General features: G+C 31.6%; 1 protein-coding gene across 1 annotated transcript; it reads right to left on the reverse strand.

Annotated features, from left to right (window-relative positions):
* Positions 1-22,113: 22,113 nt before the first annotated feature.
* On the reverse strand, positions 22,114-25,034 carry LUT2 (Lycopene beta/epsilon cyclase protein). The gene is made up of 9 exons (XM_079008907.1): positions 24,559-25,034; positions 24,022-24,193; positions 23,788-23,926; positions 23,595-23,705; positions 23,397-23,499; positions 23,058-23,309; positions 22,744-22,966; positions 22,518-22,650; positions 22,114-22,410 (listed from the first exon to the last, which is right to left on the reverse strand). The coding sequence occupies exons 1-9, from the start codon at positions 24,862-24,864 to the stop codon at positions 22,245-22,247; spliced, it is 1,605 nt and encodes a 534-aa protein (XP_078865033.1). The 5' UTR covers positions 24,865-25,034; the 3' UTR covers positions 22,114-22,244.
* Positions 25,035-27,444: the final 2,410 nt, after the last annotated feature.

Here is a 27,444-nt window from a genome sequence, read left to right on the forward strand (position 1 = left end):
AACGGGAATCGAACCCACGCATTGACGCTCCTAAACCAACAACCGCACCACCATGCAAGACTTCATTTTTGTTTTAGTTCCTCAAACATAATATATAATGTAAAATAGCGATTATTATTATTATTATTATTATTATTATTATTATTATTATTATTATTTTGATTTTGATTATTTTTATTATTAGCGTATTTATATATTTATACATATTAAAAAATGTATACCTTTTTTATAGAAGCATATTTATAAATTTATAAGTATTTTTTTACAAAGTAAATTTATACATATTTATTTTAAAAACGTTGAAATTTATATGCATAATATTTTTATTTGAAAAAAAATACATATTCAAATGATAAATTAAACATATAATATGTATTTATACATAACGTTTTTTATATACATTTATACATGTATATCATTTTTATTTGAAAAAAAAATACATATATTAAAATGATAAATTAAACATATGATATGTATTTATACATAACGTTTTCTATATACATATAAATACTAAATAAAAATACATTTTTAAAATGTATTTATATCTTTTAAAATATTTTAATACACGTAAGAACATATTTAAATATATATATATATATATATATATATATATATATATATATATATATTTTTATACATTTAATAACATATTAAAAATATATAATAACAACAACAATAATAGTAATAATAATAATAACAAAAGTTAATAATAATCATACTAGTATTATTGGTCAGGAGAATATACACAAATAATGTTCCAGCCTAGTTGTAAAGTGTTTGCTATCCTTGAGCTGGAGGTCGGGTGTTCGAATCTCGCTAGCGTCCTTTTCTCTCTTTGCGCCGGATTTTTAAGCCAAGCAAGCATAGATCAACGCTAACATGGCGCTTCATGAGCCTCCAATAGTGGGTTCGCCAGTCTATATGTCACGCCACTTGTGCTGAAACCGTTTATCCAACCGGTTAACTTGCTAAGTGGGCAAAATTGCCAAAATTTATGTAACTTTCCGGCTTTAGTGAACCTAAAAGTCATCAAAGAGTAAAACCGAATATTTCTTGAAAACTTAGGGATTTTCATGACATATGGATGTAAGGATAAAAGGAATGTAAGCCTTTTAAAACCCTAATATTTTTCCCCACCCTCATCCTCTACTCCTAATGATTGATGGTTTTAAGATAAACATGGAAATTGGCCGAAAGGGCTTCCACAATAAGGGGTATTGCTTGCTTGCTAAGGGTTTGATATTGTTAAATGAGTTCTACTTTGGACCATGGTCTTCACTTGTCAAGATGAAAGGTAACCTTAGAACCTTTCTTGTAGGTTAATGTAGTTGCTAATAATGTTTGAAAAATGATCCTTGTGTCTTGATCATAGTGTTTTATTTGATTGTTTATGTAGTCTGTTTTATTTGTATAAATCAAAATCAACACTATGATATAACAATCTCCACTACCATCATCATCACCACTGTTGCCACATGACCCCGCTAACCACCACACTACCGTCACCAACACCACCAAAACAAAATCTATAAACTAAAATTAAAACCTTGACCCTAAATTATAATGAAAACCCTAACCTACCACCACTATTGAAAACACTAACACCACCATCACGATGACCACCACCATTGATCAGGGAATATGATAGGAGAAAGAAAAAGTCGGTGGCCGTTTGAGCGATGGTAGGAGGCGTTGTCACCGATGGGATGAGAAATAAAGTATGACAAAGGGGGGAAAAGAGGAAAATATGAACATGAGAATGATGGTGGTGGCGGTGTAGTGACGTTGTGTCGACAGAGAAGGAGACCATGTACGTTTAATGAAAATCTGAAACTAGGTTTGTCGACGATGATCCTCTTAGGAGTTGCTAGAAAAGAGTCTTCTCTGGAAGATTATGAAAGCTATCTGATTAAAGTTTTTATTAGTTTTTTTTTTCAAAAATTTATACAAATTATCCATAAATTCAATAAAAATGACAAAATAATGATAATAAAGCATTAGGGGTATATTCGTATTTCATTTATGGTTAAAGGAAATGTTTAGACAAGAACGACTTCAGGTAACCATATAAACTTAAACCGTATATATATAAACCATATGGAGCAAAAGTCTAATTTGCTAAAGATAGAAAGAAAGCTGCCACAAGCAATTCCTTTTGTGGCGTATATCATTATGCAAAAACAATTATACATATGTGGCTCTTTTAAAATTTCAAATATTTTCATTATATATAATAATTACTAGTTGTGAGGCTCATCTATTACATGAGTTAATTAAAAAAAATTTAAATATAATAAAGGACTCATGTATTACATGGGTTAATTTTAAAAAAAATTAAATATAAATGTCAAAATATTTGAGAAATTAATATCAATATATTACTACATTTTATTGCAATTATTACATTAAAATATTATGTGGAATTTAATAAAATAAGAAAACTTATAAAATAACATGTGAAAAAAAATTAATTCAAAATAATCATAAAATGACATTTGACAAATTGAATGAAAGCGTGACAAGAGGCAAAAAAAACATTCATTTATTAGAAAGAAATTTACTGAATTAATTTTTTCCACTTGTTATTTTATAAGTTTTTTCTATTTTATTAAATTTCACATAATATTTCAATATAATAATTGCAATAAATGTAGTAATAAATAGATATTAATTTCACTAATAAACTTAACTTTTAATTTCAAACTTTCCAAAATTAAAGTTCATTAATTTATTTTTTTTATTTAAATTGTCTGTTTAATTTTAAAAGATAAAAAACATTTCTATTATAATAAATCATTATTTTTTTTATTTTCTTATAAATTCAAAGTTCTCAAACATTTTGACTTTTATATTTAACTTTTTTTTTTTTAAATTAATCCATGTAATATATGGTTCTCACACCTAATAATAATAATAATAATAATAATAATAAATTTAATAATTATCTTTCGAATTCTTCAAAATAGAACCAATAAAAAGGATTAATTTACAAACAGTTTGCGAAAATTTAAAGAAAGGTTGACAAGTTCCAATTTAATAAGCGAAGCAAACAATATTCAATATTGGTGTTTTTTTTTTTAAATTCTGTTTTAACATCCTCTCTAATAAATGAATGTTTTTTTACCACTTGTCACACTTTCATTCAATTTGCCAAATGTCATTTTATGGTTATTTGAATAATTTTTTCCACATGTCATTTTATGAGTTTTTCTATTTTATTAAATTTCACATAATATTTTAATGTAAAAATTGCAATAAATATAGTAATAAATGGATATCAATAATCAATTTCATTAATAAAATTACCTTTTAATTTCAAAATTCATAAAAATAAAGATTATTAGTTTATTTTTCTTTATTTAAACTATTTGTTTAAATTTAAAAAATAAAAAACATTTTCATTATAATACTTCATTATTTTTCTTATTTTCTTATAAATTTAAATTTCTCAAATATTTTGATCTATATATTTTTTTTAAATTAATCCATATAGTACATGTACATACAATTAGTTTCGTGATATTGAACCATAATAAACTTGTCTTCATGGTTTGCTTGAAGTTTAGTTTCGGCCTTAATTTTGTTGTTTGTGTTTCACCCGCTTATTTTTATCCTACTAATATTTTTTTTATATAAAAACACGACTTAATAAATGTTTTTATATCGAATCTTACGAACAATTTTAATTCCAACTTCGAATGAATTTGCCAATAAAACTAATAAAAAATAGATGATCGAACAAAATCTCCTTTTTATCAAAAATATATTTACTTTCTATGTAAACATGTAACTTAAGAATTATAAATTTAGAATTTCAAATACCGTATTCCGAATGAATTGTCATAAATGCATCAAAAGACAAAATTATAGTCAACTATACTCCATGCAACAAATTATGAGCAATACTATCTCGAGCTTGAAGTGACTTTACCAAAATATCCCTGCTACCCTCCCCCAACACCACCTCATCATCATACAAATCAAACCTCAAATCCACATCCATTACCTCACCATTCATCTCACATATATTATGCAAGACACAACATGCCCCTAACACCATGGGCAATTCTTGTAATTTCACCTCTGACCTTTTCTGTAAACAACCCCATCTCCCTTTTAACCTCATGAATGCTTCTTTACCAATCTTAGTCAATTCCCCAACCCTTTGGTTAAACGAATGTTGACTCCATGTAAGATTTTGGTGTGTATAGGGTACCAACATCCAATCTTTTAACGGGTAACCCGACCCACCAACTACCCATGTGTTCTTCAACAGACCCATGTTGGCTCTATGAGATAATGCCGATTTCTCCAAGATTCGTTCATCGGGCATCGACCCTGGATACCCAATACAGATATCTGTGAACACACCTCTAGGATCAACCACACCTTGAACTGTTGTCGAATATGATGGTTTTTGATTTCGATCAGTGTGTTTTTTGTTGAAGTATGCTTCCGGGCTTGTTTTCGGGGCGATTATTGATATATGGGTCGTGTAGATTGACCCACATACATCAGGGATGCCGGAGATTGATCGGAATTCGGTTTTGATTTCTTTTACCCTTTCTTGATCCGGCCATTGAACGAATTTGGGCATTAGAACAGTTCCAATTGCAGCACAGACTTCAAGGACTAGTTTGTGACAGGTGGATATTCCGAGTCCGAATAGCGTCGACACTGTTCGGAGTGGGTCGCCGGTGGCTAAACGGTAGATGCAGACGGCAACTCGGTGGCGAACAGGTATCGCCATACGAAGCATCGTGTCCTTTTTATTGATGACTGAGTCTAACTCGTCGCAGATCATGTTAAACGTAGATTTACTCATTCTAAATGCTTTCCGAAACTCATCGTCTGGACATTGATCGCTGTTGTGATACTTCCACCACCCTTTTGACCTCTCTTTCACCCATAACCTCCGCTGGTGTCCACCACCTCTCCCGCCATCCTCCGTTGGTACCTCCGGTGTCGGATTTCTCGTTTTCCTCACCCTTCCCCGATCACAATCCGCTATTTCAGAACCTGGATTCTCAAAATCCCAATTGGGTGTTTCAGATTTTGAAGTGGGTGGTTCGAATTTGGAAGTGGGTATCTCATGATCGTTGAGAACTTCAATGGTGTTGAGGATTTCGTCCAAGGAGTTGCTTTCTTCATCGAATTCATCAAGCTTTCGTCTTTTATTGAGAGAATTTCCGTTATCGGTGTCGGTATCTTGGAAGAAACTGTAGAAATAGGAGTACTCTTCCGAATTCAAAAACGGAATCGAAGTGATTTCCATTGCGTGTATGTATAGAAAACGATGGAAGTTTTGGGTTTTATACTGTTGATTTTGGAGTGAGGAAATGAATTCGTAAAGATGGGTGTGAAGAATTGAATATATACATAGAGATTAAGCGTAAAGTAGCGTGTAAAGAGACAGCGTGTGAACGCGGTGAGAGAGACGGAAGATTCATCTATGGACAGCTTCTTCCATTGTTAATTTGTTATGCTCTGAGTTTATCTAAATGAGAAAATTACAACTATAGCCCTTGAACAATGGATAGAGTTACATTTAAGCACCAACCGACCAAGGTGAACAATTTCAATCACTTTCTTTCAATACAAGTCAAAATAAATAAACAAACAACGTTACTACGCACCGGCTCCTTGGTTGGTTGTCAGTTGTATTATTTTTGTATTAGTTTAGTAAAAAAATTATAAATTGAATCAACGATAGTGACTTGGAATGGAATTTCTATAATTTCCACCAAAAAAAAAGTCTTATAGTTATTTTCTTTTAAATTAACCATATATGAGATACTTTGATCAATGAAAAAATAATTCAATTGAAGTTTCAAGTTTTGGTTTAAATGGTATATATATATATATATATATATATATATATATATATATATATATATATATATATATATATATATATATATATATATATATATATATATATATATATATATATATCTTCTTACTAATAAATAAAGATTTTTTTGTCACATGTCATATTTTCATTTATTTTGCCACATGTAATTTTGTGGTTATTTTAAATTAATGTTTATTCCACATGTCATTTTATGTTTATTTTATTTTATTTTATTAAATTTTAGATAGTATTTAAATACAATAATAAATGCATATATATTTTATTAATGAACTTTCTTTCTAATTTCAAAATTACTAAATTAAAGATTTATTAATTTTCTTTATTTATTTAACTAAATTATTTATTTAAATTTAAAAGAGAAAAAAAAAACACTTTAATTTTTATGATTTAATATTTTCTCACCTTTCTTATAAATTCATACTTCTCAAATATTTAGAATTTTGTTTATAGTTTTTCTTTAAAATAAACTCATGTAATACATGTGTCTCACACCTAATATATATATATATATATATATATATATATATATATATATATATATATATATATATATATATATATATATATAGGTTTTATGGGGGCATAAGGTAGATTTTGACCTGTTTATTCGGTCTCTCTAACCTATCATAACCAGTTTCATGTACCATGTGGTTTTTTTAACTAAAAAATTTAAACTATATCCACCTCAACTCCTCACCTCATATCCATTAAATCCCCTTGAAAGTCAACAATATCATTCGTCACAAAATTTGACTAAAGAGATCGTTTCATAAAAGAGTAAGTGTTAGTTATTTTGATCCTTATCTGGAACCGGTTTCAGAAGAGGCGCCCATTCAAAAGAGGGGCCCATGTATCAGTGATTGATTCTCTCCATGTCTTGATGTACTTCTGAATCAAAATACATAGTGATTTTTAGGGTTGAACCAGAGCTTGGAGTCAACTTCTCACCTGTTCAACATCTCCTCTACATATGTTAACACATATGATGAAGACACTCAACACAAGATGGGTTTTATCTTTGTTTCACAAAACATAATCGTGCATGTAGTGTGTGCGATGAGTAAAAAATGGAGAAATATAGCGCTTTGAACACCCACACTTGCTAATCGATTGCAAGGGGTGTGGGGTTGCCCTATGATTTGTTACTTCGTCAATAATTAGAAGACTCAAATTCAGAAACAACCGTACAAGAAAAAAGAAAGAAACACAGACCCATATATGCCCCTGTTGATGAGCATGCAATCCAAGATCCTACATGTATCATACCCATGGGTAAACCCTCTGCATATAGATATTCGATTCCCTCCACAAAGAAAACTACTATGAAGAACAAGTGTAGCATTTTGATTGATTTTTAGAGACAGAAAGAAATTTATTGATTTCTAAATCTGGTGATGGGTTTTTAAGGATTCTCTTGATTTAGTTTCAATTTTCTTCTTCGAGATATTTTACTTCCAAATATAGTGATTTTACGGTTTTGGTTTCTTGATTTGTAGAGAGGGAAGCATCGGTGGTTGATGATAAGAATCTATATTAGTTCTTTTTTGGTGATATTTGATATTGATGGTGCTGGCAGAATTCTCATTTGGGGTTTTCTAAAAGATTTTGGAATTTCTTGGAGTGTTTATCTATGAATTTATATGTAGAGAAATATATATGTGGAATTCCTAATGGTCATGGATTATTTTGCAATAAAGGATGTACGGTTTGCAATAAAGGTGTCAACAAAAGTATACATGTGTCACTTCCACCGGTTGATTTAGGTTAAAAAGGACTATAATTAAAAGTCTCAATCCATCTTAGGCCCCCATAATTCCAAAAAAAAGGTTTTAGGGGCCATTTATACCGTAACTTAAAACTTTGATGGGCGATAGTGTCGTTTTCCGTTGATATATATATATATATATATATATATATATATATATATATATATATATATATAATTTAATAGGGTTAGAAAGTTTGTGGTTATTATGTAATTAAGTTTATATATAAAAACATTTAATTATGTATTTTGATTCAAATATTTCCAAACTGATCATTGATCTTTCAGTTAATATTCTTTATAAGCCCTCGTACCTTCTTAAATCGATCAAATATATGCTCTTTTTCTATATTGTGACTATAAATCTAAGCATAAAAACAATGATGAATTATTAAGAGCATTGAAATATTTTTTTAGTTGAATTTTTTCATAAAAAAACTCAAAATAAAAAAGCTCATCGTATCTATCATAATATAATAGTTCTTTCATTTTAATTTTTTATGAGTTGTGTGTAGATGTTGTTTTGTTATAATTAGTTAAAAATCTATGATCCCACACAATAAATGAAAAAAGTTGTTTGCTTAAACTTGTTAGTTAGCAAGTTTATTTAAAAGGTTTTGAATTGAAAAACTTTTTGGATATGTTTTTTCATTGAATTGAAAAAACTTGTTATGTTTTTTGATTCAAATATTTTCAAAGTGATCATTGATCTTTCGGTTAATATTCTTTATAAGCCCTCGTACCTTCTTAAATCGATCAAATATATGCTCTTTTTTTATATTGTGCCTATAAATCTAAGCATAATAGCAATGATGAATTACTAAGAGCATTGAAATGAATTTTTTCATAAAATAACTCAAAATAAAAAGCTCATTGTATCTATCATAATATAATAGTGTTTTCATTTTATTTTTTCCGAGTTGTATGTAGATGTTGTTTGGTTATAATTAGTTAAAAATCTATGATCCCACACAATAAATGGAAAAAACTATTTGTTTAAACTTTTTAGTTAGTAAGCTAATTTAAAAGGTTTTGAATTGAAAAAACTCTTTGAATATGTTTTTTCATTTTTCAAAAGCTTTTTTAATATAAAAAAGACAAAATTGCAAAAATGGTTCCTGTGGTATGCATTTTTTTGGGTTTTAGTCCAAACCATGACTTTTTTGGTTTCGTAGTCCTTTTGGACTAGTTTGCATGTGAAAATAGTCCCTCCTAAATTTGAGATGACTAAATTGCACTCTAGATATATCTTTTATATTTTTTTTTTCTATTTGATTTAATGTTTTATTAATAATAATATGGGGCCCACACCCCATTCTCTCTCTCTCTCTCTCATTTCTTCTCCATTTTGCTACCAAGAAACTCCACCGGAGGTGATGCGTTTTTCGGCCACCACCATGGGCAACAAACCCTTCCTTTCTCCTTCTTCAATCCCAACTGCCAAACACCTCTACAATTTTCGAAAAGCATCACCCAAACACCCATGCTCCTTCATGTTTAACTGTCGGTGACAGGAGGAAAGAAGCCAAGGAAAGCCGCCAGAGCAACCTCCGTTTCCTTCGTGATTCACCACTGGAAAATCGACTCTCGTCCTCCCTCGTTCTTTCCTGTCGAACAACAACATCCAAACACCCTTATTCGGCGTTGCTACCGCTGCTTTGTTCCTTCGTTTTCTTTACTGGTGACGATAAGAAAGGAACCCACAAGGGCTCGCTGAAGAGTAGCTATCCCCTCCACCATTTGCTCATCGAATCCACAACGAAACACCCCTGAAGATCATTGCTCCCTTTGCTTGTCGGAGACGCCGACTATTGCCCTTCGCCAACGTACACAACCCCGCCTGCCATTTTTCGGTGCTACTATTTGCTGCTTACCTTCACCTCAATCTGTGGCTGTCGGCGACGAAGTCAAGCCAAGAGGATCGCCGTAAAAACGGGTTCCTTTCCCCCTTAACATATCTACCATCTCAGGTGGCTGGAACGGAGGCAATAGCCTCCTTCTTTTGTTTTGTTTTTCTGGTGAGTCGAAGAAAAAAAGAGGGAGAGGGGAATCAAGAATTGGCAACAGAAGATGAGGGTGTTTGGGTGGTGGTTGTCGATAGAAAAAGGGAAAAGGATGATGGGAGTTGTTTGTCTTCCTTGGTGGTCGGAAAACACCGTTTCCGGTGGGTGGTCTTGCCGGAAATCAAGAAGAAAGAAAGAAATAACCGTAAGAAATGTGTGTGTGTGTGTGAGAGAGAGAGAGATGTGGGCCCCAAATTAGTTAATTATTTTATTTTTCATTTAAATTAATTAGAAAAAACATAAAAAATATATCAAAAGGGCATAATAGTCTTTTCAATTTATTGAGAGACCAAAACAGCAACGAAACTACGTCAAAAGGACCACCAATCCAAAAAAGTCATGGTTTAGACTAAAACCCCCAAAAAATGTATACCACAGAGACCATTTTTTCAATTTTGTCTATAAAAAACTTATATTGTGTATGTTCTAAAACCTAAAGTAATAGAGTATAACTAAAAAAATACTATTTATTCAATTATGAATTCAATATTAATATAAAAAACTTATATTGTGAATGTTCTAAAACCTAAAGTAACAGAGTAGAAGTAAAAAAAACATACTATTTATTCAATAAATAATTTGGATAAAGTTTTTATTCTTCCATCAAAGGCAAAAACATCTTGACTTATATTCATTTAAAATGTTTTTTTTTACTTTCCTTGTAAATTCATTCGATTTTCCTTGTAAAAAAATGAACAATTTATTTTTTCATTCCATAGTTTGACTTATTTCATTTGTATTCTATCAACAATTTTTTTTTAAAAAACTACATCGTTTAAAAAGATTTGATATTTAAGCTTAAATACATAACAAATTTATATTCACGTTTTCCTAATTTATTTTGCTTATACATGTAATTGAATTTTTTTTTTGAAGTATTCATAATCATCTTTATCATTTTGGAATCTCACATGGATAAAAACCCTAAAAGAGTCATAATAGAATAATAGTTATAGAAATTAATACATTTTTTTTCCTGATATTATGATTTGATTGAGATTGGAAGTGTAAAATAATGCTTGAACTAGTTTCATTCGATCAAATTGACAGTATGTGTTGCAAATTCTTTTAAACCACAACATGTAAACCCATTATGTGAAACATCTTCTCAAAAGAATAACAAAAGTAGGTGTTTAGTTAAAAACCAAATGTGGTAAAATGTGAGAGGGGTTGGTGTGTAATTACTGTATAGATAAGGATGTGAGAGTGATAACTTATTAAAAAACAGGGGAAGTGTTTTGACGCGGTAGGGGGAGTAGCCGGTTTGGGCTAATTGTATAGCCAGAAAAGGAAAGGGCAATTTTGGAATTTGAGAAAAAAAGGGCTGACTTGTGACTCAAGGAACCTTCGTCAACGGACGTAAAGGAAACAAGAAAGAAATAAGCTTTTACTCTCGCTCGTCAAAAATTATTCCTTTTCGTCAATTTTGCCACTCTTCTATACTTTTGTCCTAAACTTCAAATTTAGTTATACCATATTCCCTATAAAATATAAATGGAAAATCTTTAAAATAAATAGTATATAGTTCAAGTTAGTATTTTGTTTTATTAAACTATTCTGTTAATTTTATGTATATTATTATTATTATTATTATTAATTTTGATTTTGATTAAATTGATAAACAAAAATAAGTTGTAAAGAATATTGATTTGAAGCGTAATGTTTAACGTAATGTTTGACAAACCAGTTTATATTTATCAACAGTAAACTAGCTTACTTTTGTTAAATAAGACTTAAGACAAAATATAATTATAATTTCTATATATTAATGATATTATATTGTTCGACAAAATGATATTAATTTTCTGGAATAACAATTAATGCTTATGTATGTAATTTTTTTAGTTTCATATAGACTGTGTAATTATTTTTAGTAGATTTTTGGGTACAAAGCATTAATTTAACCAAAATAAAAAATATATAAAAATTTAATGAAAAAATAACATAATAATTTTTTAAACATCATAGATAATATATGTTATATATTCAAAGGAAAATGTTTGCAAATCATATAATATAATAAATCACAAAGACATCAATTTTATTTATTTATTTATTATTAAATCGATATATGTTAGATTATATTTCTAGTTACAATGGATCAAACGGGAGTCTAGTAAATTTCAACTAAAAAGAAACAAATTAATTAAGTTAAAACATATTAAACGGATTAGATGGTTAAACCACGATCAACTGAAAACAACTTTATAAAGCGTTTCATTAAAAATAGTAAAACACTCAATATATACTTTTGTTCCCCCAAAAAAAAAGGTTTAAAAGGCATTCGTGGGTAACCGACCCGACCATTTATTTATATTTTATACTTAAGTTCTAAACTTCAATTTCAGGTTTTATACTATGCTCCCAATATAACAATAGCAAAACCTAAACAAAATAATATCTTAGATCTAGTATTATTTTTAAAGGTTGTTAATTTATTTATAGCAAATTAGTTTATATTTTATAGATGCCTTCTTGTTTTAAAATCCATATATGTTCAAACAGATGCATGTGGGTGCATTACATCAAAGTTGATCTAGCAAATGATAAGTGGTTCAAAATTCAATTTGCGTAGGTACATTAGATACTCAAGGTATGTTTATTCATAGCCTTCTAAATAACCCGACATCATACAAGTCTATAAAGAGCAACAGCTTCAATAGAAGGTCGATGAAAATGACGAATATTTAAAATCAATCTCAAAATTATTGCTTTTAGATAATGTATTGTTTGGTTGAATGATTCACAACTCCATATTAACTAAATGTTTTCTAAATTTTTCTTTAATTCACATAATCCCCTTTTTAATCAATGATATTTACTCCCTGATTATACATAAACTTTAATATCTTTATTACAATTAGCTTATATTAATAAATATTAATTATTTTTCATTTTTTAATGTTTGATATTGAATATTATATTCATAATTATAATATAATATTTTTGGTATTTTTTATAACTATATACTAAGAATTTATCATCCTTTATATTTGGGGAACAAAAACATTGAAAAATGTTATATTTTTAGTTCTGTCTTTTTCTGAACCATGTTTTTATAAATACATATGTTTAAAAAATAAAAGTTTTAGATGATGGAGTTTTATAAGATATTCAATATAGATGATAATATATTGGTTAATTATAGAAATAAGCTTTTCAAAATGAACAATAATTGGATAGGTTTTAGTTGATGAGTTTTTGTTTGATAAAGTTGGTGGAAAGATGATGTGACAAAAAAAAAAAAAGAAACTATGCATTGTTGATATATGAAAGTGAAACTCTAGTTTTAGTTGATGAGTTTTTGTTTGATAAAGTTGTAGTCGATGTTATTATGAGTCTGTAATCAACATTTAATGTTTCTTGTCTTGTAGTCTTTATGCTATTGTAAAATTCATGGGAGAGGATCGAGAAAATCCTCAATGTCAGCTTTTTGACTTTTCAGTTTTATATAGTTCATGTAGTCTTGTCAGATTGTCTTTTTTCTACACCTTGGCTATTTAAGGAAAAGTAATTTCCATGCATGTAGCACTTGAGTAACATTCTCTTTCACATTAGTACATAGTATCTTGCAAATCAAATCATTCTCTTTATCATTCTTATTGTTCTTAAGTTGTCGTTACTTTGTTCATACTTACTCTTAAATATTTGAATACTTTGTTGAACTTCTTATTTCAAGACAAGACTGGGTTACCAGACCTGACTGGACCTTTAGTGTTAGCAACAGACATTAATCTTAAGTTAATTCAAGGTTTTAATTCAAACCTTGTTCGCGCATAACTTTTTTCACTCTTATGCATGAGGCCAGTGATTATGGATGTTCTAACATTGAAAAAATAATCATAAAAATATTAATGTATATGTTTTTATCAATTTTATTAATCTTGTTGGGAAGATGACATGAAGGAAACTGTTAGAATTCCTAATTCGAGTATGACTTTAGGATCTAATTACTTGGAGGTTAAGCAAGTAGGCTTTAAGACTTCTAGTCTAATTCTATAAGTCGGTATATATATATATACACACACACACACACAAATGCATAGAAACCAAGTTACGGTAATGTTGTAACACAATCAAAATTGAGTTTTGAGTAATTTTCTCAATAATATTGGAGAGTTATTCCATATCTTGTGTTTATGTTTGAATCTTGAATTGGTATCAGAGCTTGTTAAACAAGTTTTTCAAGGTTTCAATCAGAAAATCTCCAGTAAATCTACACTTGTGATCTCGAGGACTTGTTGAACAAGTTTCACCATGACGGGTGAAGCTTCAAATCCTTCACCGGTGAAGGAAATGGGAGCGACCTCTATTCATTGTCCTATGTTGATCACAACGAACTACACCGTCTGGGTGATGAGGATGAAGGTGGTGTTGAGAATCTACAAAGCATGGGACGTGATCGATCCGGGAACCATTGAAAACGCAGAAAAAATGATTTGGCTATAGGTTTGCAATATCAATCAATTTCTGGAGAGCTTAATCATTCAAACCAATAATCAAGATACGAACAAGAACCTTTGGGATGCGATCAAGGCAAGGCATCTTAGAGTTTCATGTGTACAAGAAGCCCGTTTGTAAACTCTATTGTCCGATTTCGACAGGCTCAAGATGATGAGACTAAGTCGATCGATGAGTATGCTGGAAAGTCATCCGTAATAGCATCAAAGGAAGTGACACTAGGAGAAACAATATAAGAACCCAAACTTGTAAATAAATTCTTAAAAACTCTAGCACAATCAAAGTTTATACATATTGTTGCATCAATCGAATAGGTTCTAGACCTTAATGCCACAAGATTTAAAGATGTGGTAAGAAGACTAAAGGCTTACGAAGAACGAGTGAAAGATGATGACTCTGTAGAAAGCAGTCAATCGAAACTACTGCTTACTAAAAACAATCAGCAAAATCGAAAAACTGAAGAAAACAATAAGGGACGGTGGAAGGGAACGAACTACAAGGGAAATGGTAATCAAAATGGGAAATCTTCTAACGTCAAATAATCATCCCGTTCATCTAATGATATGATGCAAAAGGATAAAATGAAGAAAGACTGTAACACTTGAATTAATTATGTTCCTTTTCAACCCTTCTATTTCTGAGCAATTAACTTTTTGTCCTTGTGGTTAGTATGCGTGGCAAACCATTGGGTACGCTTAGCGTACTAGTTGAGAGGTTGGATTGTGCCTTCGGACACATACGCAAGGCCCTCAACCATCGGGTTGGAATGCCCCGACGTGTTGCCTTACGCACAAAGCAGTGAAGCCTCAGCCACCGACCAAACATGTGCTTATATAACAGATAAGCATACAAATAACCAACCGATAAACAAACAGACAGATCTTGCAGATCACTAAGCATAACATCATCCTATCTACCAGGATACAAATCTAACAGATCGCAACAGTACATAATCATACGATAAACAAGGATAACAATCCAAAGGGGCTGGCCTTGGTGCCTTAGACCCATAAGTACAGTGAGGAAAACTCACATCATACTGCTGAATCACACTGAAAGTCTCCGGCTGTTGGCCCACTAAAATCTACGGGCTATCACAACCAAAATAATCATCCAATTAATAATTGGATTCCAACCCATAGCTATCAGTCCAAAAGTTAGGGTAAAAGGTCACTCTACCCTTTTCCTAGTTTGCTCCAAGGCCCATGCCCAAACCTTTGATCCAAAAGGCCCAAAACCAAGTAGTCACTCAAGGCCCATATTTGGCACAATTTTCCAACTTGGGCCCAAACTCCTACTTAGGTCTTATCCTAAGACCCACCCTTTCACTTAGTCCAAACACACCCGTACTCAGATGGCCCAATAAGGGCCTAAGCATCTAGGCCCAAAAGATAGCCCAAACTCGAAGCCTAAAACCGATAAGCCCAACAGACTGAGTACGCGGGCCGTACTCAGCTGTACGCTAAGCGTACTTGCATTGAGGTTTGTACGTTGCGTGTACTTGCTTGTACGCTCAATATACTCTTCCTGTTTAGCTACTCTTCACATTAAGCTCTCAATCCATTAAGATAAAGCTCCAAAACGTAGATCTGACTCCCTTAAGCTGAAATAACATGTAAAGTTAATAAATACATATTTGTGTATATTTTATTTTATAATATATGTGTTTGTATTAATATTTTTTATAAAATGGGATTTATATTTATTTGTGTACTTAATAAATAAAAATTTTATAATTAGGTATTTCGAATACAAAAGTGTTAAAAAATATTTTTATATAGAAAAAAAAGGTTTTTTATGTAAAAATAATTTTTTTGTAGAAATATGATTTTATTAAACAAAAACATATTCAAAACAAAATTTAATATATATATATATATATATATATATATATAAACTAAATGTAGGATGAATTAGTAACAAATTTTTGAAATCTGGGCCAAAAGTGTAAAATTTGGATCAAATATTTAAAATTTGGACCGATAGTGTAATTTTTGAAAGTTGGATGTCTTGTTGACCTGGTAAAAGAGTCAAAATAAATACAATTTTTGGGTTTTAGGACTTAATTGACCAAAAAAATAAAAAAATAAAGAATAAATCGATTATGAGGCCTAAACAAAATGATTTTTCCATAGATTTCCTAAAATTAAATAATAAAAAGAATCAATCCAATTGAGATTAAACTAAAAAAACTATAAAGGTCACTAGTTTGTTCTAAACTCATTCGGTATGAACCGAATGAAGATATATATGAGTGAATGTGATGTGGTTCAGTTGTAACATCCCGAAATTCAGGTAAAGCTACTTCACCCTTCCATTTTGTCAATTTGTCAAGATTGGTCCCTTGAGAAATTTTGTGTCAAATGAGTATGCTGGGCGTACTGGGGAGTACGTTGCGCATACTCAAGCGCTTAATTTAGACGCGGGCTCGCCAACCCAGGGTTACGCTGGGCATAATGTGTCCAGATGCAAACCCTAATTTTTTACTTGTACACTATATATTGGATGCTAAGGCTCATTCCTCAGCCTCCATAGCAGTGAGTGAAACCCTAAGAGAGAGCCTTCCATCGTCCTTAGTGAGTGTGTGTGATTTTGGAGCTAAAAGTGCCTTGGGGTGTTAGTGAAGAAGAAGGAGAGGAGCTTGTGGAGGCTAGAGCTTGAAGTGCAAGCTTGGATCTGATATCTACAGAGGAAGGAGCTGCATTTAGAGGTATAAAGTTCAAAACTTTCCTCTTCTTTTTGGTTTGTTGTTGCATGGGCCATTTCTAGGGTTAAAAGTCCCAAAGGTGGAGACTTTATGAGTGTAAGGTGCTCCATGGTCCGAGATCTGTCCCTTTGCAGTGGTATTTGTGTTTTAGATCCATAAAGTTTCCATCTTGGTCGTTGATATGAGGACATGCTTGAGTTTTGAGCTTTCTAAGGCTAGAAATGGGATATTAGGCGGAGGCTGGACTCGATTTCACAGAGTTCGAGATTATCGAGTTACCGAGGTAGGTCTTCTCACTATACGTTACCTAGAGTGATATTTATGTGCTGACAGGGAGGGTCTTATGTGTTATGTATGAGTTTTGTGCTATGTGTTATATGTATGCTATATGATTATACAGACCGGACCGGAGGGTCCAACGATACAGACCGGGCCGAAGGGCCCAACGAGCTATGACCGGACTAGAGGGTCCAACGAGCTACGGGACTGGAGGGTCCCGCTAAGACACATCGACCGGAGGGTCGTACTGTAGCCTCGAGTGGCGTATGTGTTGTATGTGGTATTTTGGGAAACTCACTAAGCATTTGTGCTTACAGTTGTTGTGTCATGTGTTTCAGGTACTAGTGACGACCGTAGGAAGGCGCCAGCGTGATCCGTACACACACAGTCAGAGGATTTCATTTATGATCTTGGGATATGATTTTATTTGATAACAAGTGTTGAACATGTAATTTGAGAATTTTTAAAGATATTATGTCGTTGAAAAATGAAAAATTACTTTTGAAAATTTACGTTGTTACATTAGTGCAATTATTGGCCAAATCAAACCGCTAACCACACATGTGCTTATTAATTTTAGAAACTGAATGATGCGGTTAGTGTAGTGGTGCAGTTATGCGGTTATTTATGAGGTTCGGTTACATGCGGTTGCTGTTTTGATCGCATGGGTTTGGTGCACGTTTTAACCGCGTTGATTTGGTAATTTTTGTGGTTTTAAGAGTTAAAAGAATGTTACTTGTAACAATATGAAAGTGAGTAAGATATAAGACAATATCTTAAAATACTAACAAACTAATAAATTAAGTACATAACAATTATTATCTTTAAAAAGTCAAATTTTAATAACTTACAATAAAAGTTAAAACACCAGCAAACCATATTCTTAAGAGTTCAAGACATTTTAAAACACCATCAAACCAACAACTTAAGTAATTATATTATGTATTATTATTAACTAAATAATAAATATTATATATAAAATTATTTAATATATTAAATAAAATTATTTAATATATTAAATTTGGTGAGGTTCGGTTATTTGCAGTTATTGGGAAATTAATAACCGCACCGTACTAAAAATGAAAACTGTACCATCGGTTTTCACCTCGTTTTCAACTTATTTCAGATATTTTTACATCTGTTTCGATTTTTGCTAACCCCATGGATATGAAATGTGTGTAATGTACTTTTGGATGATTTATGGAGCATATAAGACTTGAAAACACTTATTAGTCTTACATATGTGATTTGGGAAGAATATGAAAGGTTCAAGAAGTAAGAAGTAAGAATTTCATGATTTTGAAATTTTTGAAAAAGGTACTAAAAAGCTACTTTAGAGCTTAATAAACACTCCTTCCTAATGTCTACATTACCAAATGGATGAAAATTCTCATGTAGAAAACAATTAAAGAAAAATTGGGTCAAACTGAGATCATACATATAAGGAAGATATGAAAGTTTAAAGTTGGAAGAAAATCTTAATTGAACAAAATCCGAGAGTTTTTCAGATTTTTACACGGCCAAGTTGGAAACTAAGCCTAGCCGAGTTAACCGATCGAGTCACTGATGCATAAGCTGACACCTTCCCACCTCTCCGTCACGTGGCTATGAATTAGCCTCCAAAATTCCCCCACAATGTAGCTTACTCACTTTTCTACAATAGGACATGTGGATTGCACTAAACCGACTTTGTTTGATCCCCCAAATTATCAGTTCTTTTTTTAGTTTTTCCATATTTCGTCATTTTTAATCCCAAAATACACTCTAGAGCCATGTGTATGTGACAGTGAATTGAATAACAAGGTGAATGATCAATTTTATATGAATTGAAAGATAAAGAACTAAAGAGCAAAATTATGATTGAAAGTGAATGACGAGTAGAGTTGTGTAGTTAGACAACTTAACTACTAAGGTGAGTACTTGATGATTTTTTCCAAACATGGATACATGTTATAAATTGTTTTGCAAGTGTTTTGATATAAACTGAATACATATAATCATGCCTTGTAGTTCTAGTACGAAAGTTCAAGTAAATTGTCGTGAATTGAAATGTATTTTGAATAGAATTTTGCTAATACATTACTACTATTTGAAAGTGCCTATGCTTGAATAGTAATGTTTTCTATTAAATTACAAATATAATAATTTGACGTGGGAAGAAATTGGGAATTATTTGTTAAAGTAAATTATTTTCGGCTTTTGGCAATAAAATTTTGTTTTAAGCAAAGTGTTTTTGCAAAGTATTTTTCTTTGTATTGTTTTTCAAGTGACAATTTGAAATATAAATCGGTTATGAAGGCTTGTTTAGATTTTTGTTGTGAGCTAAGAAATATTCACAACTGTGCTATTTTTGCTAGTTGCTACTTTGTGAGTCACTTGAATTTGCTTGAAAACTTTGATATTAATAAGCATATGTTATATTTGGTGGTGTGAGAAGTATGGCCATTTAGACTTGCATAGTTTGAGGCACTACCATGATTATACCTCCTTTTGCGAAGTAGTGCATATCCTAATGTGGGATTCATTCCGAAACAAGGGGTTGTACCTTTGGACTTTTGTGTGTGTTTTGAGCTAGAATACTTCAACTATTTGTACGTTTTGGGTTATACATACTTTGAATATTTGTACATTCTTTGTTATAAGTACTTCAACTATTTGTACTTTTTGAGTTATATGTACTTTGACTATATGTTATTTTGGAAAATTAGTATTTTACTTAGACAAGTATTTTGGAATAAATGTTTTGAATCGGTGTAAGTATTAAAAATGAGTACTTCAAACTATATCTATAGTTTTAAGACATTCTTTTGACTTTGATGCATATTTGGTACAAATGAATTCTCAAAGTACTATTATAATATGAAGATATTTCATATTAAGGAAAAGAACTTGATAAAGGAATTATTTTGTTTATGAAAAAGCTTTTGAAAAACTAAATGTTTTTAAGATTTATTAATTGAATGAATGAAAAATGAATTAAAGAAATGTTTTTCCAAATATTATTTTGGGTCTAAAACTGTAAAACTCTTATACTCATGAGACAGTTTGTTGTCTTACATATATTTCTTCTTAAATGACATGTGTGCCATATACCAACTATATGTTGAAGTCCACATTGTAAATAACAATCGTTGAAGGACTTAGTAAATCAAGGATTAGCAAAGGATAATTAGTAGAATATATCTACCTTTAGTTTATTTGTGAAAATATTTGTAATGCTTCCTATTGTTTTCTGATTGCACCCATTTGGTTTGTAATACATGTTGGTGATTTGTTTCAGTGATTATATTTAAATGTAATGAGTTGATTTTTTGACCAAAAATCAATCTTGATGAATATTAAACAAGTAAGGAATGTGAGGAGTGCACAGTTGTTTAAGTTTATTCAAGATTAAAAGTAGACTGTCATTTAGGGGCGAAACCCTTGAACGAACTGGTGTCCGGGGGCAGCGCCCATGGGAGCGGGGTCCAAGGGGCGACAACCTCTGGTGGGGTCCAAGGGGCAGAGCCCTGGCTGGGGTCAAACATCCAAATTTTTTATTTGGGTTATATTGTTGTATTAAAAAAGCATAAGAAAATCCAATTTTTGAATATTTGACCTGGTTTTGACTTTGCATTAATCCTTATAAAAAAACCCTGGTTTATGACATTTTTTGACTATTGAGAAAACTGTTTTATGACAGTTTTGACAGTTTTCAGACAAAGAAAGTTTTTAACCAATTTTTTGTCAGTTTTCTGGTACTCACCAAATTCATAAACTTTCATTCTCTATTATTTTATCTTCTGAGTCTTATCCAATCAAAGATTAGGGAGTACCTCCCAAATACTTTGATTTGAATATGAAATCACAATTCTCAAAATATTCAAGTGCCCTTATTACCCCGAATTTTTAACAATACATTGTAAAATGAAAAACAAAAAATTAGACCAAATTTTGCTAAACAAAGACATCATTGCAAATGATGTTAGATATTTGTTAATTCGATACCATTGTTAAAAATTGGGATGTTACATATTTGTCATTAGACCACCTCTTCGGTTGGGAACACTTAGTATCCCTCCAAAGTGTGTGTTGAAGCAATCGAGGCAATGATAGATGTTCTTGTGGGTTTTAGAGAAATTCAATAATCTTAAAGTTTATTCTAATGTGATTGCTTTTCATTCTTTCTTTGGATGTTTATATTGTGGTGTCCTTTGGGTGAATAGCCGTAAGAAAAAGTTTTTGGATTAATTGGTGTTTTGACTTGTAACGTAATTGCCGAATACAACTCTTGTTTGCGCTCTTAGCTTTGCTAGTTTTCTTTTTCATTACAAATTTCTCCTTCTAAAAAAAATATTATTATGTGAATATAATTGTTGTAATCATATACCACATTATATAATTAGCTAAATATATATAAAAAAATGTTGCCGATCAACCTAATTATACTAAAAATATATTTGTTTAGATAAATTACTTAATCTTTTATTTTACTATCATTAATATTTATATTCGGATAACATGTGGTAATACACTCAACCGTCACTCATTGCCTCATTGGTACGAATAAATTTTCATATAGTATGTAATGAATTTTTAAATTTAGTTTTTTTATTATTTTATGTTGACAACACATGAGTCAATAATTATGATATTATTAATTCTGGTAAACGACTCAATAATTTTTGGTTACTATAGTCTATAGTCAAGCACTCAAGCTTGGATCAATTATTTCTTAATTAATCGCTAATTAACTATATTAGTCAAGTTGACTCTAACTCATACTTTTCCTTTAAAAATCATTTTTTATCCTCCTATATCGAGTTTACCACGTCTATAGCGTTTGAATCTCATCACAAATTTGAACATATTCTTTTCTTCATAAAAGATGATCTAATACGTCCATATAGTTTACACTACATAACTAGTATTTATTTTCATTTTCACATAACACATTCCAAAGTAGTCCACACAACAGTATAAGTTGGTCAAAAAAATATTGTGAGCATTACTTAAAAAACATATAATTAACGAGTATGTTGTTGTAAGGATACAAAACAAATAAATAAGGCTTATATATATGCAAGATATGGGTATTATTTATATAATCTAAATCTATATAGTGAGATATGCTTTTACCATAGTTGCCCCTGTCGGATCAGAAAGTAGATGTCTAACCAGTTCCATTCTCAAGCTGTGAGGTGCTATCACAAACATATAAAGCGCAAATATTATCAAATCCGTTGAAGATAAAGAAGACCCCAAAAATCCCCACCACATCCTACATAAAAATTATACTCAAAGGTTTAAAATGCAAATTCTACCAAGTGAAAGGTCTGAAATGAAAATTGTACCAAGTGGAAGGTTTTAAAATGAAAAAGATTATACCATTTGGGCAAACGAAAGAAAGTACGGAAAAATGTACGTGTTCCCTCTAGATCCATTAGCACGATGTGTGATAGTCCGAACAGAAAGAAGGCTCGCTGTCTTTTCCTTTCAAGTGGCCACAATGTTTCCCATGCTTAAATTAAAACAATTTATATTAATCAAAAAGAAATTCAGAGTGTTTGATTCCATAATTAGAAGTGAAGCCTCAGAGGTTGGGTCACTATACCTTGTTTTGAAATGTTAGTGTATTTTCCAAGAGAAATCATCTCTTTAGATTGATCTTGTCTTAAAATCTTAGCAATGACTGCTGCATAATTAGGAGCTTCTGACAAAGATCGGACAACTGAATACCCTGTGGCAGGGTGCACCATGCTAGCTGCAGCACCAAATGCCAGATTCTTTTGTTCTGTATTAGGTAACGATCCACCTACGGGGATATACGACCATTCCTTCAAAATATTAAACAAAACCAAATTAGTACAAGTCTCTATCTGTTAGATATGTGGAGTCCTTGATTTACTGTGTGTCTGTCAATAGCACCTCTTCGTACGTTCTTGTTATTCGGATACCCATTGCCTTTAATCGTGACATGAGTTTTGACTTTAGAAGATTGAAAGGCATGGCTTCTCTTGAAGCTAAACAAGTTTCCTCGAAGAATATTTTTGTTGGAGACATTGCCATGACATAGAGGAAAGTCGGATATTTTGCTTCTAAAGATTCCGGTTTATGTTTTGAGAAGTCTCTATAATCCATGAACACCATTAGATCTGGATCATAGGGGTTGTTTTCAACCTACAATAACAAATTTATATAAATATATAGATATTCTCAATATTCAAATTCATCATTATTAGTATATGGCTTGATTTGTGTTTTTACCTCAACCTCTATACCATAAGCTGTTTGGACACAAACACGGGGACCCCCAAGTTCATACTCCAGAAATTTCCCTGAAGCTGCCCCTGATGCAACAGTAGCAAGCCTAAAAGAAAGAAAAGTATTATTATAAAACTTAGATTTTAGGACATATATTACATTTACATATATAAAAGTTTATAAATTAGTGATATAGTCTACCTGCATGGAATAGTGATATTGCCTTCACATTCAATGAGACTATAGCCATTTGGAGCTTCAGTGATTCTTTCTACTTTGGAGCTTAGATATGAGACACCTGACTCCACACACCTAATAAGCTTCACAGGAATTAGACTTAAAAGTAGTTTGCTATATATTGGAATTTGGAAACAACCAAAAGGAGTATTATTACCTTCTTAACAACTCTTCATGAAGTAAATCACGATGAACTCTGCCATATGCACGACCTATGCGGATGGGATCAGCATCATCATCAAGGTATACAAGAGTATCTTTCCAAGAATGTTCAATGCATCCTTCAAGTCCAAGACCTGAAAGAATATGGTGATTGGTTGCCATTAGAGATTGAAATCAATCTGTATAAGAAATTCTACATACAAAAAGTGGAAATCAAGGATATCTATACCTATAAATTCATCCTGCCAAACACCATAATTGTTTGTAAAAGGAAGATCAGGGCCAATGAGTCCAACGTTCAACCCTAGTTTGGCTGATTCTGCAGCAAGAGCAAGGCCAGCGGGGCCACAACCGATTACAACCAGATCAAGTATGCAATTTCCAATTGGTATCTGTGCTAGCTGCATCAACGAGGTGAAGTTTTTCAGGAAATAACAAACAGATAACTGATTCAGAATTTGCTACTGGAAAATAACATCTGGTTGTATGCAAAGAAATTTGGAAGGATTGTTGTTTCATGAAGAAAAGTTCAAAAGTCCTCATTCACAGACAGACTTTTAGTGTCCCAAAAATGGTGAAGATGCATACGCAATTGACACTTAACATAAACCTTACTTACTAGTCGATCGATTGAATCGAAACTCTTTCAGAGAATATTAACTAAATGTAGTAAATGAGAAGATTGTGGAGAGAAACCAGAAAACAAACAAACAAACAAACACAAAGCTCTAGTAATAAGTACGAGAATGGTAATCGAATAATTCACCTTTTCGGAAAGTTTAGACTGGCTTTCCATGGACTTAGTCCGCTGCATTTGAACAAAAAACAGCTCCGATCCACCGGCCTTCACATAATCTTCTTCGTCTGCTACGGAAATCCCTTGTTTATCCACTACACAACGGTCGCTTTTAGCGCTGCACTTAATTTGACGCAACGAAGACGATGCTGATAAATTAGTAAATCTTCGTTGTTTCAGTAACGAAAATTTGTGCCTGATATTACAGTCCGTGAATCTAGGGCACGTAAAAACCGCCATTGTTGCCGTCATGTTTCGAGCTCCAAAGCACTCCATTGATTCTTCTATCACAAATCAAGTTTTCAGGATTACAAATAATTCAATTTTGAAGAACTTTCACGTCATTTGTTTCGGAAACGATAATTTAATTACGAAAAATTGAAGGAAAATATCTCGAACTCTGTTCTACGCTTTCTATCTCTTTCTGACTGGTTTTGGTTTTTGTATGGATAGGGGATGAGTTCTTCACCAGACATCTTGTAATGCCACGTACAATGTCATCACGAGCTTTTCTGACGTGGCATGATATGATTGGCTGCTTCAATAGCCATCTCCCCACAGCAACTTTTTATGACTTTAAATATGCTTCCTTCCGTATAGGTATACGATTAAATTTGGTCAAAAATTTAATAATTCTCGAGAAGTCGACGACAAAAAAATACAATATTATAGATTAAATTTAGGGAAAATTTGTTAAAAGATAAGAAATTTTTTGTTATATATATATATATATATATATATATATATATATATATATATATATATATATATATATATATATGGAAAAGTTCAATACATAACCATAATTATTGGTTTTCAAAGAAACCACTTTTTTTTTCAAGTTCTAAAACTTATTCTTTATCGAAAAAAATATATATATCTAAATTCATAACATAAGATTGTGAATGTTAAATATATTTTTTCGGATTCACCGTGTGAATTTTTGATTCACATTATGAATTTTCAAAGATTCACATTATGAATTTGACGATTTTTTTTTTCCGAATTTGATATCATTGGAAAAATGATAAAAAGTCATGAATTTCTGTATTTTTAGTTTTTTTTTTGATAAAAAATAAGTTCTAAAAGTTAAAAAATATTGGTTTTTTGGTTCCTTGGTTATATATATATATATATATATATATATATATATATATATATATATATATATATATATATATATATATATAGTAGGTTATAACCCGTGTAATACTAGGGTGACAACTAAAACAATCATGAGAGCACTTTCTGGACCTCAGCTGTAACATCTTGTGGTTGTTTTTTTGCATGAAGGTTTGCAACAATGTTTTTCTTCTTGTAGTAATCAATAACCTTCAAATCAAACACCAAAAACACAAAACTTATAAGTTATTTACAAGTATAATTGATAATATATATATATATATATATATATATATATATATATATATATATATATATATATATATATATATTGATTGAAGACAATGAGACATACTGGCTCAGTTTGTTTATGAAATGCTTCCAGTCTCGACTTTAGAACAACTGTCGTGTCATCTTTCCGTTGAATCAATGGCTCTCCAGTCACCTTCAACTCACACAAGTAACAAAAATCATTCAAAAACCATAAATAAAAAATGACCATTTTACCCTTTTACTCTATATAGATCTATTTTCAGTTGAAAATGTGATTTCGAGCAACAATAACAATCAATTTCAACAAATTGAACAATATTTTCATGCTTCAGCAAGTATATACATTTTCAACAAAGAAATTTGATTTCCAGCACATGTTAACATCTAATTTCAGCAAATAAAGCTGATTTTCAGCAAATATACATATGATTTCATAACACATATCAATAAAAGAAAACAATTCTGATTGTTGATTTCTTAACTGATGTAACACCGGAAATTTTTAAATAATTTTCCACAATTTATAAAAACATTTCTCATTAATTTTTCATAAAACATCAGATTTAAATCTCAATTCACATTACACAAAATCCCAAGATCAATGTAAATATATCAAAGTCCCCCGAGTGTGTACAGATCAAGCCGACGCCTTCCCACGGTCATCGCTAGTACCTGAAACAACAACACTAACACTGTAAGCACGAAGCTTAGTGAGTTCCCCAAAATACCACATAAACACATATTAGCCACTCGAGGCTATAACTCTACGGGTCCGTGCACCCTACTCTGTGAACCCTCAGGTTCTAACTCTAGGAACCTTCCGGTTCCAACTCTGTAATCATGCACAACATAAATCACATAGAAATAATGTAGTACAACACATAACATACACATAACATACATTCACTAACACATAACTCTGATTACCGACTCAAGGTAAAGTATAGTGAGAAGACTCACCTCGCGGATCTCGATGACTCACAAATCCTGAATCCCTCGTGCCCGATCCTCCGAGCTATAATCCTCCTATAACATCATATAGCTCTAATTAACACTTTTTATCTCTAAGGTTGACTATCCCTAAGAAGTCAACACAGGTCAACTCTGGTCAACGGTCAACTTTGACCGGACTCGGCGAGTCTAGACGTTTTCACCAACTCTCTAGGATTCCCTTCTTACACGTCGAGTACTCCCCCTGACTCGACGAGTTCCACCTGGAAGAATCGCGGGGCCACCCCGACTCAACTCGCCGAGTCTCAAGAACGACTCGGCGAGTCCCAGCTCGACTCAGACCACTTGACAACCCTCTCTAACTCGCCCTGACTCACTGGGTCAATCCATGACTCGACTGGACCACTCACTGGTCGGTCCAAGGCAATCTTCAAGCTACTCGCCGAGTCTGCTCATCGGACTCGGCGAGTCCATGCCATGCAATCACTCAAACTTGCTTCTAAGGTCAGA

The sequence above is a fragment of the Lactuca serriola genome, chromosome 7 (assembly GCF_051521515.1).
Source record: "Lactuca serriola cultivar US96UC23 chromosome 7, Lser_US96UC23_V15, whole genome shotgun sequence".
NCBI classification, from domain to species: Eukaryota; Viridiplantae; Streptophyta; class Magnoliopsida; order Asterales; family Asteraceae; genus Lactuca; species Lactuca serriola.

Bases quoted from the DNA above. Each gene is read 5' to 3' on its own strand.
- LUT2 (XM_079008907.1), bottom strand. From the start codon at position 24,864: ATGGAGTGCTTTGGAGCTCGAAACATGACGGCAACAATGGCGGTTTTT. The intron at 23,927-24,021 runs GTATAGATATCC...ATATTCTTTCAG, and splicing joins TTGGCAGGATGAATTTATAG to GTCTTGGACTTGAAGGATGC. The intron at 23,500-23,594 runs GTAGACTATATC...TCTTTCTTTTAG, and splicing joins AATATCACTATTCCATGCAG to GCTTGCTACTGTTGCATCAG.